The sequence below is a fragment of the Xyrauchen texanus genome, chromosome 40 (assembly GCF_025860055.1).
Source record: "Xyrauchen texanus isolate HMW12.3.18 chromosome 40, RBS_HiC_50CHRs, whole genome shotgun sequence".
NCBI lineage: Eukaryota > Metazoa > Chordata > Actinopteri > Cypriniformes > Catostomidae > Xyrauchen > Xyrauchen texanus.
This window is the reverse complement of record NC_068315.1, coordinates 21,533,366-21,552,780: the sequence shown is the minus strand read 5'-3', so window position 1 is coordinate 21,552,780 and position 19,415 is coordinate 21,533,366. Positions and strand designations below refer to the sequence as shown.

At 36.6% G+C, this 19,415-nt stretch overlaps 3 protein-coding genes across 5 annotated transcripts in view; 2 read left to right on the top strand and 1 right to left on the bottom strand.

Annotated features, from left to right (window-relative positions):
- The first annotated feature begins 4,790 nt into the window (after positions 1-4,790).
- On the top strand, positions 4,791-15,699 carry LOC127633572 (glycylpeptide N-tetradecanoyltransferase 1-like). 2 transcript variants are annotated; one of them, XM_052112774.1, is made up of 12 exons: positions 4,791-4,880; positions 4,976-5,078; positions 5,201-5,345; positions 8,603-8,721; positions 9,129-9,220; positions 9,365-9,481; positions 9,575-9,745; positions 9,881-9,989; positions 10,106-10,276; positions 11,482-11,649; positions 15,320-15,457; positions 15,558-15,699. In XM_052112774.1, exons 1-12 carry the CDS (start codon positions 4,840-4,842, stop codon positions 15,576-15,578), a joined length of 1,395 nt encoding a protein of 464 aa, XP_051968734.1. In that variant the 5' UTR covers positions 4,791-4,839; the 3' UTR covers positions 15,579-15,699. The 2 variants fall into 2 exon arrangements, with proteins under 2 accessions (XP_051968734.1, XP_051968733.1); XM_052112773.1 differs by having other exon boundaries at positions 11,479-11,649.
- A 44-nt stretch (positions 15,700-15,743) lies between these two features.
- Positions 15,744-17,247, bottom strand: LOC127633190 (sperm axonemal maintenance protein CFAP97D1-like). Its single transcript, XM_052112058.1, has 6 exons — positions 17,124-17,247; positions 16,898-16,968; positions 16,427-16,539; positions 16,206-16,329; positions 15,897-15,959; positions 15,744-15,749 (listed from the first exon to the last, which is right to left on the bottom strand). The coding sequence occupies exons 1-6, from the start codon at positions 17,245-17,247 to the stop codon at positions 15,744-15,746; spliced, it is 501 nt and encodes a 166-aa protein (XP_051968018.1).
- Positions 17,248-17,845: 598 nt separating this feature from the next.
- The window catches only part of LOC127633571 (supervillin-like), a 91,740-nt gene continuing 90,170 nt past the window's right edge, over positions 17,846-19,415 (top strand). For both annotated transcript variants that reach the window (XM_052112772.1, XM_052112771.1), the window contains exon 1: positions 17,846-18,162. In XM_052112772.1, coding sequence (XP_051968732.1) covers positions 18,113-18,162 — 50 coding nt within the window. In that variant the 5' untranslated portion in view covers positions 17,846-18,112. The remainder of the gene's footprint in view (positions 18,163-19,415) is intronic.

Genomic DNA, 19,415 nt, shown 5'->3' with positions numbered 1-19,415 from the left:
TTTGTGTGACCCAGGAGAGAGCATATGAGGTTACTAAAAGTGTTGATGCTGCAGAGGCCACAAAGAGCACCCAGCTGTAACAAAATAATGAGACTAAGGACCTTGAAGATAGACTAAAGCCAAGTTTCTACCAGTAAAAAGACATCAAAAGGCTCTGTGAGATAATGGTGGCAAATAGTATCCATTGGTTACAAAAATAACAAAGGGACACAGAAATGAGGTAATGCCAGATAACAAACTGTATAGAAGAGGAGGTTTTGGACTAAGACAGTCAGAACGGACAGCTGGCCGGTCTCATGTTTGTTGGTGTTCAATAAACTACAACTTTGGCATCTGGAACTCAAGACTCTGAGAGTTTTCTTACAACTTAGAGAGATTCATCGCGATATTCCACGACACCATCCGTAGAATTTTTTTTAATACAGTAAAGTATGACAACATATTCAAGCTTCATTAAGATGATAAAGTTATGCAACAGAAATTAAATATTTAGCAGATAAACGCTGAACTTAATATATGCGATAATTTTTCACAACATGATGTCAAAAACGTTACACAACTCACCATGCTCTCCGCCATGCTTGTCTCATTGTCAATAACTCCACCCCTCACTTCAGGTTCTGGCGCTGGGGTTCTGAAACTGGTGGTGCTGCGTGTCTGCAGCTGGATATGTCTCTGACAAGCCGGTTCTCGCCTCCTCCTTGCCTATCCTTTAACTGTTTTACATTGCCCTATGAACCTGCTATTGACAATGAGTTCCCAAAGTCATGAAAAATCTGGAAATACTGTTTCAGGGAATTTGACCTGGAAAATAAACAAATGAACAAAATGTCCTGTTAAAATCATGGAAATTTCTATATTACATATATCTTATTTATTGTTATGCTCATTTCATTAGTTGGAAATTGCTTTTTGTGAACGCAATCGGTTTAAAATGTTTTTTTTTTTTAAAAGTCCTTATCACAAACAATCAGAAAAATCATGAAAAAGTCATTGAAATTCATTGAACTAAAGGTGTGGGAACTCTGTAATGTAGGTTACTTTCCATAAATTTGTTATATTTTATATATTAAAAATAATGCTGAAGCCATTTCTAATGTAGGCATGTCCCAAAGATACAAGATACAATTAAAAACAAAGAGGTTAAGATTTCTGTGCTGTTATGTAATGTGTCTTAAAAACAACAAAGTAATACGTTTGATATGCAATGGCATATCATTGCAGCAGTCCATGTTGTGTAGCATGTTTCACATTTATATTCCTTAACTGGATTGTAGGCCTTTTTACTATGCAGCTAAGAGATAAATGAATCCGATATGAAGAATACCAGAAGGTGACGTGTTGACAGTCTCTGAGCTGGGAGAACAGAGCACTCTAAAACTACTGCACTTAAACATCAACAGAAACACAAGCAAAGAAAGAAAAAGAAATTGAGAGCGCATTATAGTTTTATTTAATGTCATGTTGCCGTATTAAAAGTTGTAAACCCGTTTAATGTATGATTTATGTAAAAACATTTACATGTTTAACAGTTATTTAGTCAGATTATTCTATTCAGATTTGAATGTTGTCATTTATATTTAGAATAGTGGATTTCATAGGATGTTTCAACTAGGATGTAATCTCTAGTTGTATTTTTTGCTTCAGTAGTTTTTTCTCTCTCTAATCCTGTATTTGAATATATTTTATGATCTGTTTATTTTGGTATGTATATTTTGTATGTGTTTCCTGATTTGGTAAGCCAGTATCGTAACATCCATTAAGGGTATCACCAGGTGCTCTGTTACATATAGCTAATTATAGTTGCCATGTTAAATGAATCTCAGAATTGTAATGCATTTCAATCATGGCATTTGTAATGAAGAAGCAAATGCTCTGAAAGGCTTTAGTATTTATGGTGGTTGTGTGTTTGTCATAACTTTTGTTTAAAAATACAATGTGCTGTTCTCTACATATCATATATTTTCATATGTGTGCAGAGCAGGACTAAGTGAAATTTTATTTACAAAATGCACTGAAAAAATTATGTTTTGGATTTACACTGGTGGACAGAAGTTTGGAATAATGTAGAGATTCTGCTCTTATGGAAAAAAAATGGTACTTTTATTCACCAAGGTGGCACTCAACTGATCACAATGTATATTTAGGACATTAATAACGGAAAAAATACTATTACAATTTGAAAAAATTAAACCACTTCAAAGAGTTCTCATCAAATAATCCTCCAATGACAGCTTTGTAGATCCTTGGCATTCTAGCTGTCAGTTTGTCCAGATATTAAGGTGATATTTCACCCCACACTTCCTGTAGCGCTTGCCATAGATGTGAATGTCTTGTCAGTCACTTCTCACACACCTTACAGTCTATCTGATCCCACAAAAGCTCAAGGGGGTTAAGATCCATAACACTCTTTTCCAATTATCTGTTGTCCAATGTCTGTGTTTCTTTGCCCACTCTAACCTTTTCTTTTTGTTTTTCTGTTTCAAAAGTGGCTTTTTGAATTTGCAATTCTTCCTATAAGACATATGTACATCTGGCCTTCCACATCTCTTTCTGTCCTTGTTAGAGACAGTTTTTCTTTGTCTTTGAAGACTGTAGTGTACACATTTGTATGAAACTTCAGTTTTTTGGCAATTTCAAGCATTCAGATTTACTGATGAGTTTCTTGATATAATGGCAAGTGATTTTCTAGAACCAAATTAGCAATTTATCATGATTACTCAAGGATGATGTGTTTCTGGCTGCTGGAAATGTGGCCTGTCTAGATTTGATAAAAAATGACTTTTTTCTAATAGTGATGGTGCTGTTTTTTACATCAGTAATGTTCTGACTATACATTGTGATCAGTTGAATGCCACTTTGGTGAATTAAGGTACCAATTTCCTTCTGAAACAGCAAAATCTGTACATTATTCCAAACATTTAGCCACCAGTGAATATGTAGAATTTTTGCATCATGCTTTTTAAGTAAATTCAACTTGTGGTCATTTTATGTCAGCCTAAGAACAAAAGCTTTGTTAGATATACACAAATGTATCAGTTCATTCAACTTTTCCTTAAAAAGGTATGTCACGAATAAGATTTAACAGCTAATAGCACATTGTTTAAAATTAACATTTATATTATTTCTACTTAGAGCTGAATTACGTAACTTTTCAATGTTAAAATAATTTCTTCTATCCCAGCTTAATTTGCAGAGACAACTATAAGTAAGCTATTAATAGGTTAAAGGGTGGTTGACCCAAAAATAAAAATTCTCTCATTTACTCGCCCTCATGCCATTTCAGGTGTACATGACTTTCTTCAACAGAACACATTTGAAGAAAAATAGAAAAAAAATCTTAGCTCAGTAGGTCCTTAAAATGCAAGTGGATGGTGATCAGACCTTTGAAGCTCCAAAAATCACAGACAGTCAGCATAAATGTCATCCATATAACTTCAGTGATTAAACTGTAAAGCGACACAATCACTATTAGTGCCAAAATATTTTTCTCGAAAACTGTATACACTTTCCCTGTGGTGCTATAAAAAAATGGCTTTGTTTGTTTTGAGATACCCGCTTAGACCCGCCCCAACAATGCTACTCAACCAGTGGTGTAAATTTTGGGAAAAGAGGTATATTGAGAAAACTGTTTTGAAAAAATATATTTTTTTTCCATTTGGTGTTGTTAGTGTTGTAGTTATTATATAATATACGTCAACAGTAATTCAAATAACTCAATACAAAAATGTGTTTAAAGTAATTAAACAACATCAGGTCCAAATGTGCATGTAATGATGAACTTGAACTATGCACAATCACATATGCTTGAAGCATTTGTGAGTTGAACAGAACTTTACTAAAGGGAATGCTAATCACCCTAATGGTGACTTTACATGAAATAACCAATTACATTAAAAAACATCAATAATACTAAAAAGAGCTAAAGTCTCTATAAATAGTTAATAACAACCAATCAATGCCCAAATAAGTTCCTTTTCACCAAACGAACATGCTTAAACCATTCAAGCACAAGTGCTAATGGGTATTCCCATGACCTCAGTTCTGTACTTGATCATGTGAGTTAGTACTTGCAATCTTCCTTTCATGTATTTTTAAGCTTAAGAAGTTCAAAGAACTCACAATTATTAATTTACTTTATGTATCATTCTAAGTTCACCTTCTCATTTATATTTTGCGTTGTATGCATTAATGCAAATTAAGTGAAGCTAAAAATGTTAGAATTATGTATGTTTTTCTGTGTGGATTAACTCACCTATGGTGCGATGGAAACACTGCCCCCATGTGGTTGGAATGGTTTCTTGTCTGTATTTAAGGGATAGTTCACCCAAAAGGGACAATTCTGCCACCAACTACTCTCCATCATATTGTTTCAAAAACACTTAACTGAATTTATTTCCTAGAACACAAAAGGAGATTTTAAGCAAAATGACAGCTTTAGTCACCATTCACTTTCATTGCATTGTTCTTATAATGAAAGTAACTGAGACTAACATTATGATATCTTTGTGTGTTCCACAAAATAAATTCTGTCAAGATGGTTTGGGAAACAACATGAAGGTGAAGTGTTGTAGGGATTTGTTTAGGCCATATCATAACACACTATATACACCGTCCACTTGGCCTATTTAACTTTATTAGAAAAGGGAGCCAATTCTTAAATTCTGAATTTTGCCCAACCCTGGGCTTTAGTGGTGTGCAGAGATAAAAGATCAGTGTGTCTGGGTGTGGAGGGCGGGTTGGTATCTCCCTCCTGTCCTCACTGCACATTAAGATAAGCTCCTACACCACAAACACCCACAATTACAGAGCTGAAGAGTCGCACCACTGGCTTCTCCAATGCCAGAAAACACTTATTATATGGATGAGCAGAAAAGCTTGTAAGTGATCCATTTATTCATTCTCACTTTGTCCATTTTGTTAATCTGTGTTTTTGTTGAATTTGTTATGTTGCATTGCTTTCATACATTGAAAGGGGCTTTGAGGAAGACATGGCCACTGAAGGCAAGAAGAAGAAAGCAAAGAAAAACAAAGGTCAAACATGGGCCAAAGAGGGGCCACGGGACCCTATTGAAATGGTAAGAAAGACTGTATCAATATACAAAGTTATGTTAGATAAAACATTAGCTGCATAAAATTGCAACAGAATCGGTTTCCTATCAGTTGAGCATCTCTGTCTTCTGATCCTCTCGGTTCCCAGCTGGACTCTCTTCCAGAGGAGAAGCAACAGGAGATTCAGAAAGCTCTGCACCTCTTTTCCCTGGGCCAGGGGCCTCCGAGGAACCTTCAGGAAGCCCGTAGATACACATACCGCTTTTGGGATACCCAGCCAGTCCCTAAGATAGGTATGCCACATGATGAGCTACCAGAAACAAAGTAAACTGTGAATGCTGATTCAGAGAGTTGAGATCTTGACTCTTGACTGTAAAATTAAAGACCCCATGAAATCAAAATTAATGTTTTGTTACTTTTAGCCCATGCCTATAACTTTTAAGATCATCTACATGATAATTTACATCTTAAGGTTGGACATATTTTTATAAATAAATCGCTTTCAGCATTTATAAGCATTTCAAATCTGCAATGTCTCTCTTCCGGGTAAAAAATTATGCCAAAACTTTGCTGAGAATCTGAAGCTGAAGAACAAGAATGCACTACACGTATCCCTCTACATCTGTTCAGTGCACCTGTCTGTATCCTAACCGCCACTGATGATACCTTTGCAGGGCCATTATCGCCTTTCAGCCCTCTGCAGCTTTTACAGTGGAGGATAATTGTCCTTGAAAGGAATAGGGCATGGGGATGATCACTTCTGAATTGCATGCGGGAGGAAAGTGGTTGGAGTTTATTCATATTCTTAATGCAGCTGTTTCTCTGTGGTATCTTGGGATGTACAGCACGAGTAAGCCCAGATAGCACACGTACATTTTCTAGATGTCTGTTTAAGAGCATTTAATCTGGAAATCATTGCATTCTAATTAACATCTAATTAACATAATAAATATTTGCTGCATATCTTTATGACATCCGAGATCAAACATCTGGTAACACTTTACAATAAGGTTCCATTTGTTAGCCTAACGTTAGTTAACAACATTAGTTTACATTAACTAAAAATGAACAATGCATTTTTACAGCATTTATTAATCTTTGTTAATGTTAGTTAATAAAAATAAAAATGTCATTGTTAGTTCATAGTACATTAATGTTTACAAATGTATTAGTATATGTTTTAATTAGCATTAACTAAGAAAAAAAGTATTGTTTATTGTTAGTTTTAACTAATGTTGTTAACTCAGGTTAACAAATGGAACCTTATTGTAAAGTGTTATCACACATCTTATTGACATATTGCAGATGAGCACATATACAAAAAATACATCTTCCAGATGAAAACACACACATCAAATAGATGTCTGGGTGACGTATATACAGTATGCTTTCAGTGAGTGTTCTGTTCTTTTTGTTTAGTGTATTATGATTCAAAACATTAGTAGATTGAGATTACATTTTTCTCCCCCTTTTCTTCCAAATTTGGAATGCCCAATTCCCAATGTGCTCTTATTCCTCTTGGTGGCATAGTGACTCACCTCAATCCGGGTGGCGGAGGATGAATCTCAGTTGCCTCTGCTTCTGAGACCATCTCGATCTTATCAAGTGGCTTATTGAGCGCATTACTGCGTCGACCTAGCGTCTGTGGAGGCTTCACGCTATTCTCCACGGCATCCACACACAACTCACCACGCGCCCCACCGAGAGCGAGAAGCACATTATAGTGACCACATTGAGGTTAACCCAATGTGACTCTACCCTCCCTAGCAACCGGGCCAATTTGGTTGCTTAGGAGACCTGGCTGGTGTCACTCAGCATGCCCTGGATTCAAACTCAAGACTCCAGGGGTGGTAGGCAGCATCTTTACTCGCTGAGCTACCCAGGCCCCCAGATTGTGATCTTTTAATCGCTTTTTTCTTAACGGCTCTAGACTTGTTGTAAGCAAAGGCCGTGATGCCCTGTGCTTGTTTGTGGGCTGCATGTAGTAACTTGGTCAGTTAGATCATTGTTTGGTTATAAAGTCAGTGGAAAAGTAGTCAGTAGTAATATTTGCGATTTAAATGTTGCTTGCAGTAAATTTAGTTTGGTCAGGGTACACAGTTATGCTGCGTTCCATTCAAGTTGGATGTGGGATATTCCTACTTGATATCTCCGACCATAAATGCATTCCATTCCCCGATATTCAGAACTGCAACACTCCTGTTAGCTCAGCAGGGGTTTGACTCTTGTTAAGAGATGTCTCATTGCAACCCAACTGATAAACAATGCTGCAGTATTTGTGCTTCAGTTGTACGATTATCAAAAGAGATTATAATGTTTTATTCATCTGTTTCTGCAGGTGTTTGTTAAACAAGCTTTGATATCATGCAATGTGGAAACAAACTAATTTATCAATATTACTTAATAAAGTGAATGTTTATCTCTTACTTTGCATGTCTCACTGAGTGTCGACATGTTTGTGTGACATCATGCACCTGCATCTCGGCGAAATCGGAGTTGCCTACAAGCCTACAAGTTGTAATTTTGGCTTAAAGATGCATTCCCCTGCACTTTATCTAGTAGGAAGTTGTAAAATCTGACTTTCCTAGTTGAATGGAACGCAGCACTACTTTTCAAAACTTGATCCGACACTGAATGCTCCAGCAGTCTAATTTACACTTAGAAAACTCCTGATGTTGATATAACAATGCAAAAATCACTTACCAATTTACATGAAGTGACAATCAGTCTTCCTTTCCTGTTTAATAAATTAAGCAATCACACAGTCATGCAGAACATCTCGTGTATTTAAATCCCTAAGGATCTCTTTCTCAGTGGTGATAGCGGCAGTCAGATGAATCTGACAATCTGATTTTAGTTGCTCCTTCATTTGCACTGTTGAGGGATTCTGTAGAAATTCTGAAGGCCTGATAGGGGTGGAGCTCGTACACGTGCTGCTTCGGCTTCCGGCATGCAATTTGTGAAACAGTTGTCACACTTTGCTTGTAAGTATCAAGGAATAAATTCTGACTAGATTAACTTTTCTTTTTCTCTATATGTTTGTAGAATAATTAAGAGTGGAAAGTGTTTAAAAATACATAGGCAAAAAGGTGATTGAGAATGAAAGGATGAAAACATATTAATATATTTGGCATGTTAGGCCAGCAGAGAAGACTTTGCTGGACCTAAGCATTCGCCATTGCTGTATATTATATAATATGGGGGTAAAAAATGTCCCCATAGTTTTTTTTCTGTATCTAACATTTGATATGTTTCATATAATTAAATTTTTCTATGGTAAACAGTAGAAAGTCTTATAGTCTAACCCATGGCCTGGTCTAAATGATGTAATATACACATATTCATGTCAATATACATATTTGACATGAATTGACAACATGCTTTGTTATACATATGGTTAGAAAAAAGGTAAAAATGCCCCTGAAAATCAATTCCAAATATTGAAAATTAATAAAAATAAATAAATCAAAGCTTTTTTTAGAGGAACATTCAAATTACAATGTTCATATGGCTCAGGACTGTCTTTACAAACAGCATTCAATCTTTTTAGATGAGGAAGTGACATCACAAGGGCCCATAGAATCGGAGAGGCCCAGTGTTCGAGAGGAGCCATACTCGCTTCCAAAGGGCTTCATCTGGGACACGCTCGACCTGTACAACCAGGAGCAGGTGAGTGGGAGGACTTATTAAAGAGAGGATATAGTCATAATTTACTCATCCACATGTTTTTCCAAACCTTGCTTCTTATGCAGAACACAAAAGTAGATGTTAGACCTATTGATCTGTTTCGGTCACCAGTCAATGAGAATCACCAAGATACAATAAAAGTAAATGGTGACTGATGCTGTCCTTCTACCTTACATCTTCTTTTGTGTTGCATGAAAAAAAAAGTAATATGGGCTTGGAACAACATTAGGGGGAGTAAATAATTTTTGGGTGATCTATCACTTTATGTAATTTGATGATGCAACGCTCAAACTGACAATTAAAGGTTTCAAGGTGTATGTAGTAAAACACTGTCTTATATTTATCTTCAACTCTCTAACTTCCTCCTTATCTGTCTCTTCTATGTGTAGCTGAGCGAACTGTGTGACTTGCTGAATGAAAATTATACAGAGGAAGATGACAACACACTTCGCTTGCACTACTCTCCACAGTTCTTGCTCTGGTGTGTTTAGCCAAAAGTGAACCTAGTGCAGCTCTAATACTTGACACATATAAGCCACATACTTCAGTGTGAACCAATTATGGCACAATCAATCATACATTTGACTTATATAATTCCTCTTTATCTTTCACACACATATTGCAGGACTATGTGCCCCCCTGGTTGGCAATCACAATGGCATTGTGGAATCCGGGTAAATGCCAGTCAAAAACTAGTGGGATTCATAAGTGCCATTCCAGCAACAATTAAACTATTTGACACGTGAGTGCATAATTTTTTTCAGTTGGTTACAATTTAACATTTATTTAAATGCATTTTTGGATGGTGCAAATTAGACATTCAAGTTGTCCACAGAGCGATAAGGATGGTGGAGGTGAACTTCATGTGTGTGCACAAAAAACTACGCTTTAAGAGAATGGCACCAGTCCTGATCAAGGAGATCACCAGACGTGTATACCAACAGGGTGTATTTCAAGCAGTCTACAGTGCCAGTGCATTGTTACCAAAACCTATTGCAAACTGTAGGTATGTTGGACATATAAGGCAATCTGTCTCACTCTGCCAAACCCCCACATCTATAATTCTATCTCCAACAGTCAATCTACCTACGAGTGTTTCATTCAAAGGAAATGCCCTATTTGTCTCTATGGCTGTTTTAAGGTACTGGCAAAGATCTCTGAACCCACGCAAGCTAATTGAGCTGAATTTCTCATCTCTCACTCGTAACATGACCCTGCATCGAGCACTCAAGTTAAACAGGCTTCCTGAGGTCAGAGCGCCCTCTCATGGACCACATTTAGAATGACACATTCTCAAAGAGAGCCAGTTTAAGGCTGTTTTACTGCTACTCATGTCATCTCTCTCCTATTCTCTGTATAACTACAGACAACAAAAACCATAGGCCTTCGCTCCATGACTGTGCAGGATGTGCCCATGGTTCATGGTCTTCTGAGAGAACATCTAAAGACATTTCATCTCTCCCCTCTTTTGACCCAGGAAGACGTCCAACACTGGCTTTTGCCACAAGATGGTGTAATTGACACATATGTGGTGGAGGTCAGTATGATGAGATCACACAATCCAGCAAGATTGAGATGGAGAAGATTATTAAACCCCTTCTGTCTGTCTTTATCTGACTGGACCACTGTCACCAAATGTAAATGGAACTATAAGTACAGTTGTCCCATAAATGAATTGGACACTTCTGGACACTTAAAGGGGTAGTTCACCCAAAAATGAAAATTCTCTTATCGTTTACTTACCCTCATGCCATCCCAGATGTGTATGACTTTCTTTCTTCTGCAGAATACAAACAAAGCTTTTAGAAGAATAGCTTCGCTCTGTTGGTCAATTCATTGAATGGTGGCCAGAACTTTGAAGCTCCAAAAAGCACATGATGGTAGCATAAAATGGTTTTTTAGGATAAAAAGTCCACTGGTTAAATCAAAGTTTTTTACTCTAAACTGTCCACCCTTCCCAGTATGTGGAAATATACAAAAAGAATGTGAACTGCCAAAAACAGGAGAAGAACGTGGAAGTGAAATTGAAAATGTATAGTAACAACGGACATAATAATGATCTGTTTCTCACCCACACCTAGTATATTGCTTCTGAAGACATGGATTTAACCACTGGAGTCTTATGGATTACTTTTATGCTGCATTTATGTGCTTTTCTTGCCACCATTCACTTGTATTGTATGGACCAACAGAGCTGAGATATTTTACTTAAAATCTTTGTGTTCAGTAGAAGAAAGAATGTCAGACACATCTGGGATGGCATGAGAAAACTGTGATAATTTTCCTTTTTGGGTGAACTATCCCTATATTAAGTCACACTTAAAAATGTCATTACATTAGATAGCAAAATATTTTATAATATTCAATTACTTTTAATAACCTGATCAGGGTGTTTCCCTGCATTTGGCCCAAGGAAGCTGGACCTAGCACCTCCTGCAACCCTACATAAGAACTATAGATGGAATTTCTTTTAACGTAACTGAAAAGTGTGTTGTAATGTATTTCTTAAAAATAAATGCCACTTGGTTTGATATTTTGCTAGTTGAATGCAAAGAGATTATTTCAGTTTTAATTGTGACATTGTGAAATGTGGGCATAGACATTTTCTAAAAGTGAAAAACCGAACTAAAAAACAGGTAGTGTAGATTGGCCATTTAAACTTTGCTGGAGAGGACACATCTGTATCATTTCGATATCTTGTTTTCATATCTGTCAATAATGCTTCCTATATGTCTGTAGCAGAGCAAGGATGGTACTATTACTGACATGGTTAGTTTCTACACACTTCCCTCGACGGTTCTAAACCACCCTGTGCACAAGAGCCTGAAGGCAGCCTGTGTTCTGTTCTGCGTCAGCACAGCCACCCCACTGCTGCAGTTAATGGAGGACATCCTTATCATCTGTAAAGCAGTAAGTCAAAGGACATTGTGTATTGAAACAATACTGCTGACTGTAGTACTCCAATGCTGGACTGTGCCTCATATGCAGTGTTGGGTAGTAATGGACTACATATATTCTGGATATATATTCTACATACTGTAATCAGATTACAAAAATCAAGTACTTGTAATTAGGCTAAATCACAGTTTAAAATATACATCAGATTACAGTTACTTTTTATGGATTATGTGATTATATATATATATATATATATATATATGTATATATATATATATGTATATATACACACACCAGTCAGCCACAACATTAAAACCACCTGCCTAATATTGTGAAGGTCCCCCTCGTGCATCCAAAACAGCGCCAACCCACATTTCAGAATAACATTCTTAGATGATATTCTTCTCACCACAATTGTACAGAGTGGTTATCCGATTTACTGTAGACTTTGTCTAATCGAACTAGTCTGGCCATTCTCTGTTGACCTCTCTCATAAGGTGTTTCCATACACAGAACTGCCACTCATTGGATGTTTTTTGTTTTTGGCATCATCCTGTGTAAATTATAGAGACTGTAATGCCTGAAAATCCCAGGAGATCAGCAGTTACAGAAATACTCAAACCAGCCCATCTGGCACCAACAATCACGCCATGGTCCATATCACTGAGATCACATTATTTCCTCATTCTGATGGTTGATGTGAACATTAACTGAAGCTCCTGACCCATATCTGCATGATTAAATGCACTGTACTGCTGCCACACGATTGGCTGATTAGATAATTGCATGGATGATTGTTGGTGCCAGATGGGTAAAGGGACCAGTTGTTGCCAGTGAGCAGCAGTTCTGTGGACTGAAACACCTTATTGATGAGAGAGGTCAACAGAGAATAACCAGACTAATTCGAACTGATAAAGTCTACAGTAGCTCGAGTAACCAACCGTTCTGTACAACTGTGGTGAGAAGAATAGCATATGATGATATATATATATATATATATATATATATATATATATATATATATATATATATATATATATATATATATCATCCATATGTATATATATATATATATATATATATATATATATATATATATATATATATATATAGATCATTCTATGCATTATCTAGTCATGTGTCCAATAATGTCACTAGAAAGATCTCATCCTTTCATTTCCATGTATCAAAATCCAAAACACAGTTTCTTTTTTTTTTTAAATAATGAATCAATGTATTCCATCTTGGGAAACATATAAGTGTTAGGTTTTCGTGAACCTTTAAGCACCTTTGTTTTCCGACTGACAAATAGTTAATATTTAATAGTAATCATATTTAATTAAAGGAGTTAATCAGTACCAAAACCACTCAATATTCCACCAAGTTAATGGCAAAATGTTCCTAAAATCATGAAATTATAAGCACACAGTTGGTAGTAATGGAATACATATTCAGATTACAACAAAACAGGTACTTAGATAATTTAATTAGATTAAATTACATTTAAAAATACTTGCGATTAGATAAATTACTTTTTATGGATTACAAGATTATATATAATAATCAGGCAATGGCAGTAAATTGTAATAAATAATTGACCCCCTAAAATATGCCCAATTCCCAATGCGCTCTAGGTCCTCATGGTGGCATAGTGACACGCCTCAATGTGGTGGAGGATGAATCTCAGTTCCCTCTGCGTCTGAGACTGTCAATCCGTGCATTTTATCACATGGCTTGTTGAGTGCATTACTGCGGAGACCTAGCATGTGTGGAGGCTCACGCTATTCTCTGCGGCATCCACGCACAACTCACCACGAGCCAAACGAGAACAAGAACCACATTATAGCGACCATGAGGAGGTTACCCCAATGTGACTCTACCCTCCTTAGCAACCAGGCCAATTGATTTATCACGATTTATTAGGAAGCCTGACTGGAGTCACTCAGCATGCCCTGGATTCGAACTCACAACTCAGAGGTGGAAGTCAGCGTCTTTACTTGCTGAGCTACCCAGGCCCCCTTCACTAATCCTCTTCTAAGTAAAAACAATTCACACATCTCTTTCTGCCAACTTTTCCAAAAATAGTGAGTAAAACACCAAAAATATAAAATAAAATATGAATTCTCATATTTTAATTCATTAAGTTTACTTAAATGTATGTAAGCAAAATTATGTAATGTAGAAAATGTCAAATGCATGTGACATCAAATAAACAAGAGGTAAACAGAGGTAATCCAAAAATAATCATTTAATCTGTAATCAGTATTGGACTGCAATTCTGAAGTAATCTACCCAGCCCTGTAAGCACATTTGTGACACAAAATAAATAAGAGTTAGATTAAATAGGAGTTGGATCGTAAATAATCCAGAAGAAATTATCAGAATATCAGATCAATTATCAGTTTAGATTACCTAAAAAGTGTAATCTAAAATATGACATTTCTGATTAAAAATATAATTCAATTTGTAATCAGAACCAGGCTACATTTCAGAAGCAATCTAACCAACACTGCTCATTTGCCGACATCTACTGTTAGGGATGGCCCTAGCATTTTGGGGGCCCTTAACAGATTTTCAAAATGGGGCCTTCAAGTACACCTTTAAATTGTGCAAATAAACAAGTTTGTTTATTTAAAAGTGTAATGCTTAAAAATGCAAAACTATCAACTGTAGTTTATCAGAACAGGTTTAACAACTTCAGAAGTACAAAAAAGAAAGAACACAATTTTTTAAACTAACCAAACACACATCACATGCACAAATTAATAAATATATTAATTGAAATTCTGTGCAAATGAATAAGAAATAATGAAATAACCAAATTAAGTTATGATACAGAACACTTGCTGTAAATAGTGTCATATCGTATTTGCACCCTGGTGCATAAAAAAAACAGTATAAAACCGAATAAGTAGACTTTTGTGATGGAATTTAACTACATCGCTGGCCGCTGGAAGAAACACAACTGATGTGTCACATAATGGTACCTCGTCACTGTTGTCTTCAAATGCTGAGAGCGGCTTTAGAGTGGGCAGTTTCTTCAGGTCCAGGAAACGTGTTACCGTTCCGCTGGCCCGTGAGGTGCTGAGCCTCTAGAAAAAGCCCCCCCCTTTAGTGATCACAAAGAAAATCCCGCATTTATTTTCAGTGATATCACAATTTATTTCGATATTTTGTGCTCACTTTTATTTAAAATAAGTGACTTTACATAGATCGATAAAGGGAAATACTGAAATTGGTAAAAGTTGGACTTGAACCCAGAACGCCCACACAACTAACCAACAATCTTTCTAATGCCGCCACATCAGATCTTAAGTTAAGGAATTTCAAATTAACATACTTATCTCTCCATGTCTTTTCTTCAAAGCACATGCAATTTTTGTAATAGTTTTGACAGATTTCATCGGACTATTGGCATGCAAATATCTGGTCTGTGTGTCAGTGCTATTTTCACTTACTGCAAATAATGATATGGCTATACTGAACCTGTGGTAGGGGTGGCCCCTGCTGGGAGCGGGGGCCCTGTGCAGCTGCGTATGTCGCTTATTAGGCAGGGCCGGCTCAGTCTACTGGCCATCTGTCACATCTAAATTACCCTGACTTGTATCTTATTAATCCTTCTTTTAAATATATTGTGTGATTGTCTCACTCTGTCTCTTTTTATTGCTCTAAATCTGTTCAGGTGGGGTTTGATGTGTTCTCTGCGCTGGATATAATGGATAATAAATCTTTTTTTGAGCCACTTAAGTTCAGAATGGGAGATGTATGCAAGCAGTATTACCTCTACAACTGGAGATGCCCTGACATTGCCTCAGACAAGGTGATCAAACAGTATAATATAGTTTAAACACAAGTTTTGATGGCAGAATTTAAAAGAAAGCAATGATATTGCTAAAAACTGATGTTATTCCATATTTCAGGTGGGCATTGTGCTGAAGTAATGGCATTTCTGTGCCACATAAATACTCAGAGGAGAGTCTGAATGTTCACATTTGCTCAAAATCATTTGCTCATATAACACACATTCTCTCAGCTAATATTTAAATAAATACAGAATTGGTCTGAAGATTGGTTTATTTTTTCAGTTAGCTAACCAGCTCTGGGAGTTACACCTGGTGATGAAAGAAGAGACAAAGCAGATGTCATTAGTAACAGTTTTACTCAGTTCTTCTCATTCAAAACAAATCTCATATCTTTGCATGTGACTCTGTGTGATTTAAACACATTCATAACACTAATGAAGTAATAGTAATACTTGCCCTTTTAATTGCCCCAGTATTTGGAGGATTATTTTGAAGTCGGGACATGTATTCTTGTGTAATCTATACCCAGTCAAGAAAAACCAAAGCAAGAGGAGAATGTTTAGTTGGGGTACAAAGTGTTAGTAGAAAGTCAATAGCAATAAAGTAGTTTCTGGATTGTCAGGTATGATACGTTAAGTATGATATGATATTTAGCCATTAAACTTTTTCTAGCCACCTGGTACTAATTTCAAGAAGCTGTATGCAATTAAATTAAATGCTTTTTTTATATAAAAAATATAAAGCACCTCAGTTTCTCAGATATACCTTGAAATCTTTCTGATACATTTTGTGATCATAGACAGGCTTTCTCAGGTTGATCTTCATAAGAATTGCTTGATTCTCCAGAGAGATCCTCACCAACTCCCGATTGCGAATATCTGCATTCATACTGATCAGACAAATTCACATCAAAGAAAAAAAATTAAAAACAGTCTGTACACATACAAATCGTGGTTCTTTATATAAAAACATGAACATGCACGCACCTTGGTTTGGGCTGGTAGTGGTTTGAGGTTTTCCGAACATTTCTGGGCATTGCAATTCTTGAAGCCAACAGCCTGTTGTCTCTCTCAATGTCCATCTGCCGCTTCTGCTCCATCTAAAATATTGAAACAGACATTGCCTCAGTTGATCTCATCTTTGCCAATCAAAGCATTACTAAAGAAAGTACTGTTGGGTTCGAGTCCACCTTACTCCAGTTCGAGTCAACACCAAGAAATCCCTTAATTTAAGAAAATACTCTTAGTGAAAACACACTTTGAATCTGAATTACAACTGTAAACTCAACACTAAGCCACATCAATATTTTAAGCTTATTTGAACCTTCACAAGAAAAACAAGTGTCACTATCAGGGTTGCTATTATATATTTATGTATATACTCGAAAGAGACCATCAATTCCTTCATCTGATTCCAGTCTCGAACAACCCAAGCCTGAACAAAGAGTCTATGGTCACCTGCATTTTTTTCATGTTAACATGACAGTGGAGATATGTTCTTGGCGGCTTGTTGTCCACAACTGGTTTTACTGTGAAGTGCAGTAAAAAGAAGGTTAATATGACAATTATATTGGTAAGATTCGATAGCTTATTGTGTAGACTTCACTGTTAGGCTTAACTTCAAGTATACAGTTATTGTAATTTAATTAGTGAAATATTCAATTTCCAGCACTGCTCTTCTAACCTGTCTCCAATCTATCCAAATGGGCATTGTGATAGCGGTCATCCCACAGTTTCCTCGAACTGCTGTACTTGCTATACGTCCCAACAATTGCTGGGAAAGCCAAATTATCAGCTCTTCGCTCCATGCTAGCTGTTCGTGGTGTATGGATTATTCTGGGCTTCAGTTCAGTCCAAACATTTAAGCAGTTAGAATATACATTACCATTATTGCGTCATATAAATGAATGTCGTAAACGAAATGGAATCAAGATTCGAAATGAACAGTAATGGTCTGTGCAATGGTCACGTGGTAACACCAGATGGCGTTATAACAGCGATACCATGCAAGCCATTTAACATTGCCAATACAACAACAGTCAACGTCGTCAAATACAACTATATAAAACTTACAGAGCAATTATTCATATTGTTCAGTGTCTCTCTTTGTCATTTTAAAACACACTTTCACACTCTTGTAAGTACTCAGTCACAAATAATTTGGGTGTAGGGCCTATCTGTTATTTGAATCTTTTTTTTTTTTTTGGAAACATGAGAAATATTATTATTCAGCATTCAAACTGTGTGGAACACATATTCATACGCATACAATTTTCAAACATAGTGTGTTCTGCATAACGCACTGGCCAACACGGAAGATACAGCACGCGGGCTGGCGTGAACAGGGCGGGGTTTGAACTTTCAAAAAAGGTTGGTGAACGCGCTCTCGTATTCGCATCAGCAGCTTCCCCTTCGCACAGTTGATACGAGTTCTCCAGGAGCAGTGTGAAATTATGTTTTAGTTTCCCACCGTCTCTGCTCGGAGGGTTATGCGGTGATCCCGATAGAAAGAGCTCACTCTCTACCGGTGACTCAGCCCTAAACACAAAGACTTTTCATGTGCTTTTGTATTTGTCTATTATTTCATCATTCATGCGTTGTTTATGACCTGGAACTGACATTGGTAAACACTCCGGATCTCTGCTGTCGGCAGAGAGGTATTCTGCTCATCGGATGGCCCTGTTGCACTTGTCTCGATTCAGCGTCAGCGAAATCATGAAAAAGTACGTGAGTAGCCTTCAGTGTCTCATCTGAAATGTGTTACATTTCTCATTGATGAAGCTCACTACAACGTGTTGCTTCAAAGTCACATATTCATTCATATTTTGTTCTCGTAACTATGCCATCTAGAGCTGGTTTTCAGTGTTTGATTAAAAAGATGTGGAAATGTCAAGAGCTGTTCTGTGAAACGTGTATTAGTGTGTGATCAGTGAGTGAGTTGTAATGGGTGGAGTGTGTTGCTTAATTCAACTGAAACACCAAAAGTCTCCGATGAAACAATCCCTTTAGGTTCTGGTTAAAATGTGGGGTTCTTTCTTTCCAAATTCAATAGTTTATTTATTTTATTTTATTTAAGTTTAAAGTGTTTAAAGTATTTTAAAGCTGATCTGTATGGCAGTTTTTTTAAGAGAGTACATTAAATGCTCCTCTGTTAGTGTGCAATTTCCTTTTGTATTCAGTGCTTAACAATATAACTAGATGCAACTTAACCCTAGAGCATGAGTAGAGCAAACCATTTAACATCTGCAAAAACAATTGCAGTTGAAAAGCGAACATGAAGAATTAATTTACCATTTCACTGAGCAGTAGTGGCTAAGCAGAATGATTTAATGGTTATGGAATAGGGGAATTGTGGATAAGGGAATTCTTTGAAATCCGTGCCACTGGTAAACTCATATGAAAGGTAAAAACAATTTTCAATTCTTAAATGCTATGGCTGATCCCTTTGTTTGTGTCATGCGTGAGCGTGTGCACATTTATGTTGCTGTCTACATCTAGTGTGACATCTTTTTTTGAGAGGTCCAACTGGGCATTTCTAACTTCAGTAAGAGCCGTGGGTGTGTGCTTTGCAACTCAGTGCTATTATTTGAAACAAATGGGCAATTAAATAAATATGTTGTGAATGATTTTAGGCTGTTTCCCACTTAATTCCTCTTTGCAGCTGTTTAACGATTAATCCAGTTTTTGGAGCTTGCACCTATCACAGGCTTTCTCACTTGTACCCACAGACCAAAAAGACATACTCCACCACTAACTTTTCCCTTCCTCTTCTAACAGTGTTCAGACATATAAAATCAACAATACAGGACAGAATGACCCATACAAAGGTCCTCTCCGAATGGTTAAAAGTGCACTCAGTTTTACTCTGAGACGTGAATAGCACTTTTTACAAATATGTTGACAGTGATGTACACACGTTAGATGAAGACTCATATCAGTAACTCAGTCAAAGCTGTATTATTTTACATGGAGCAGG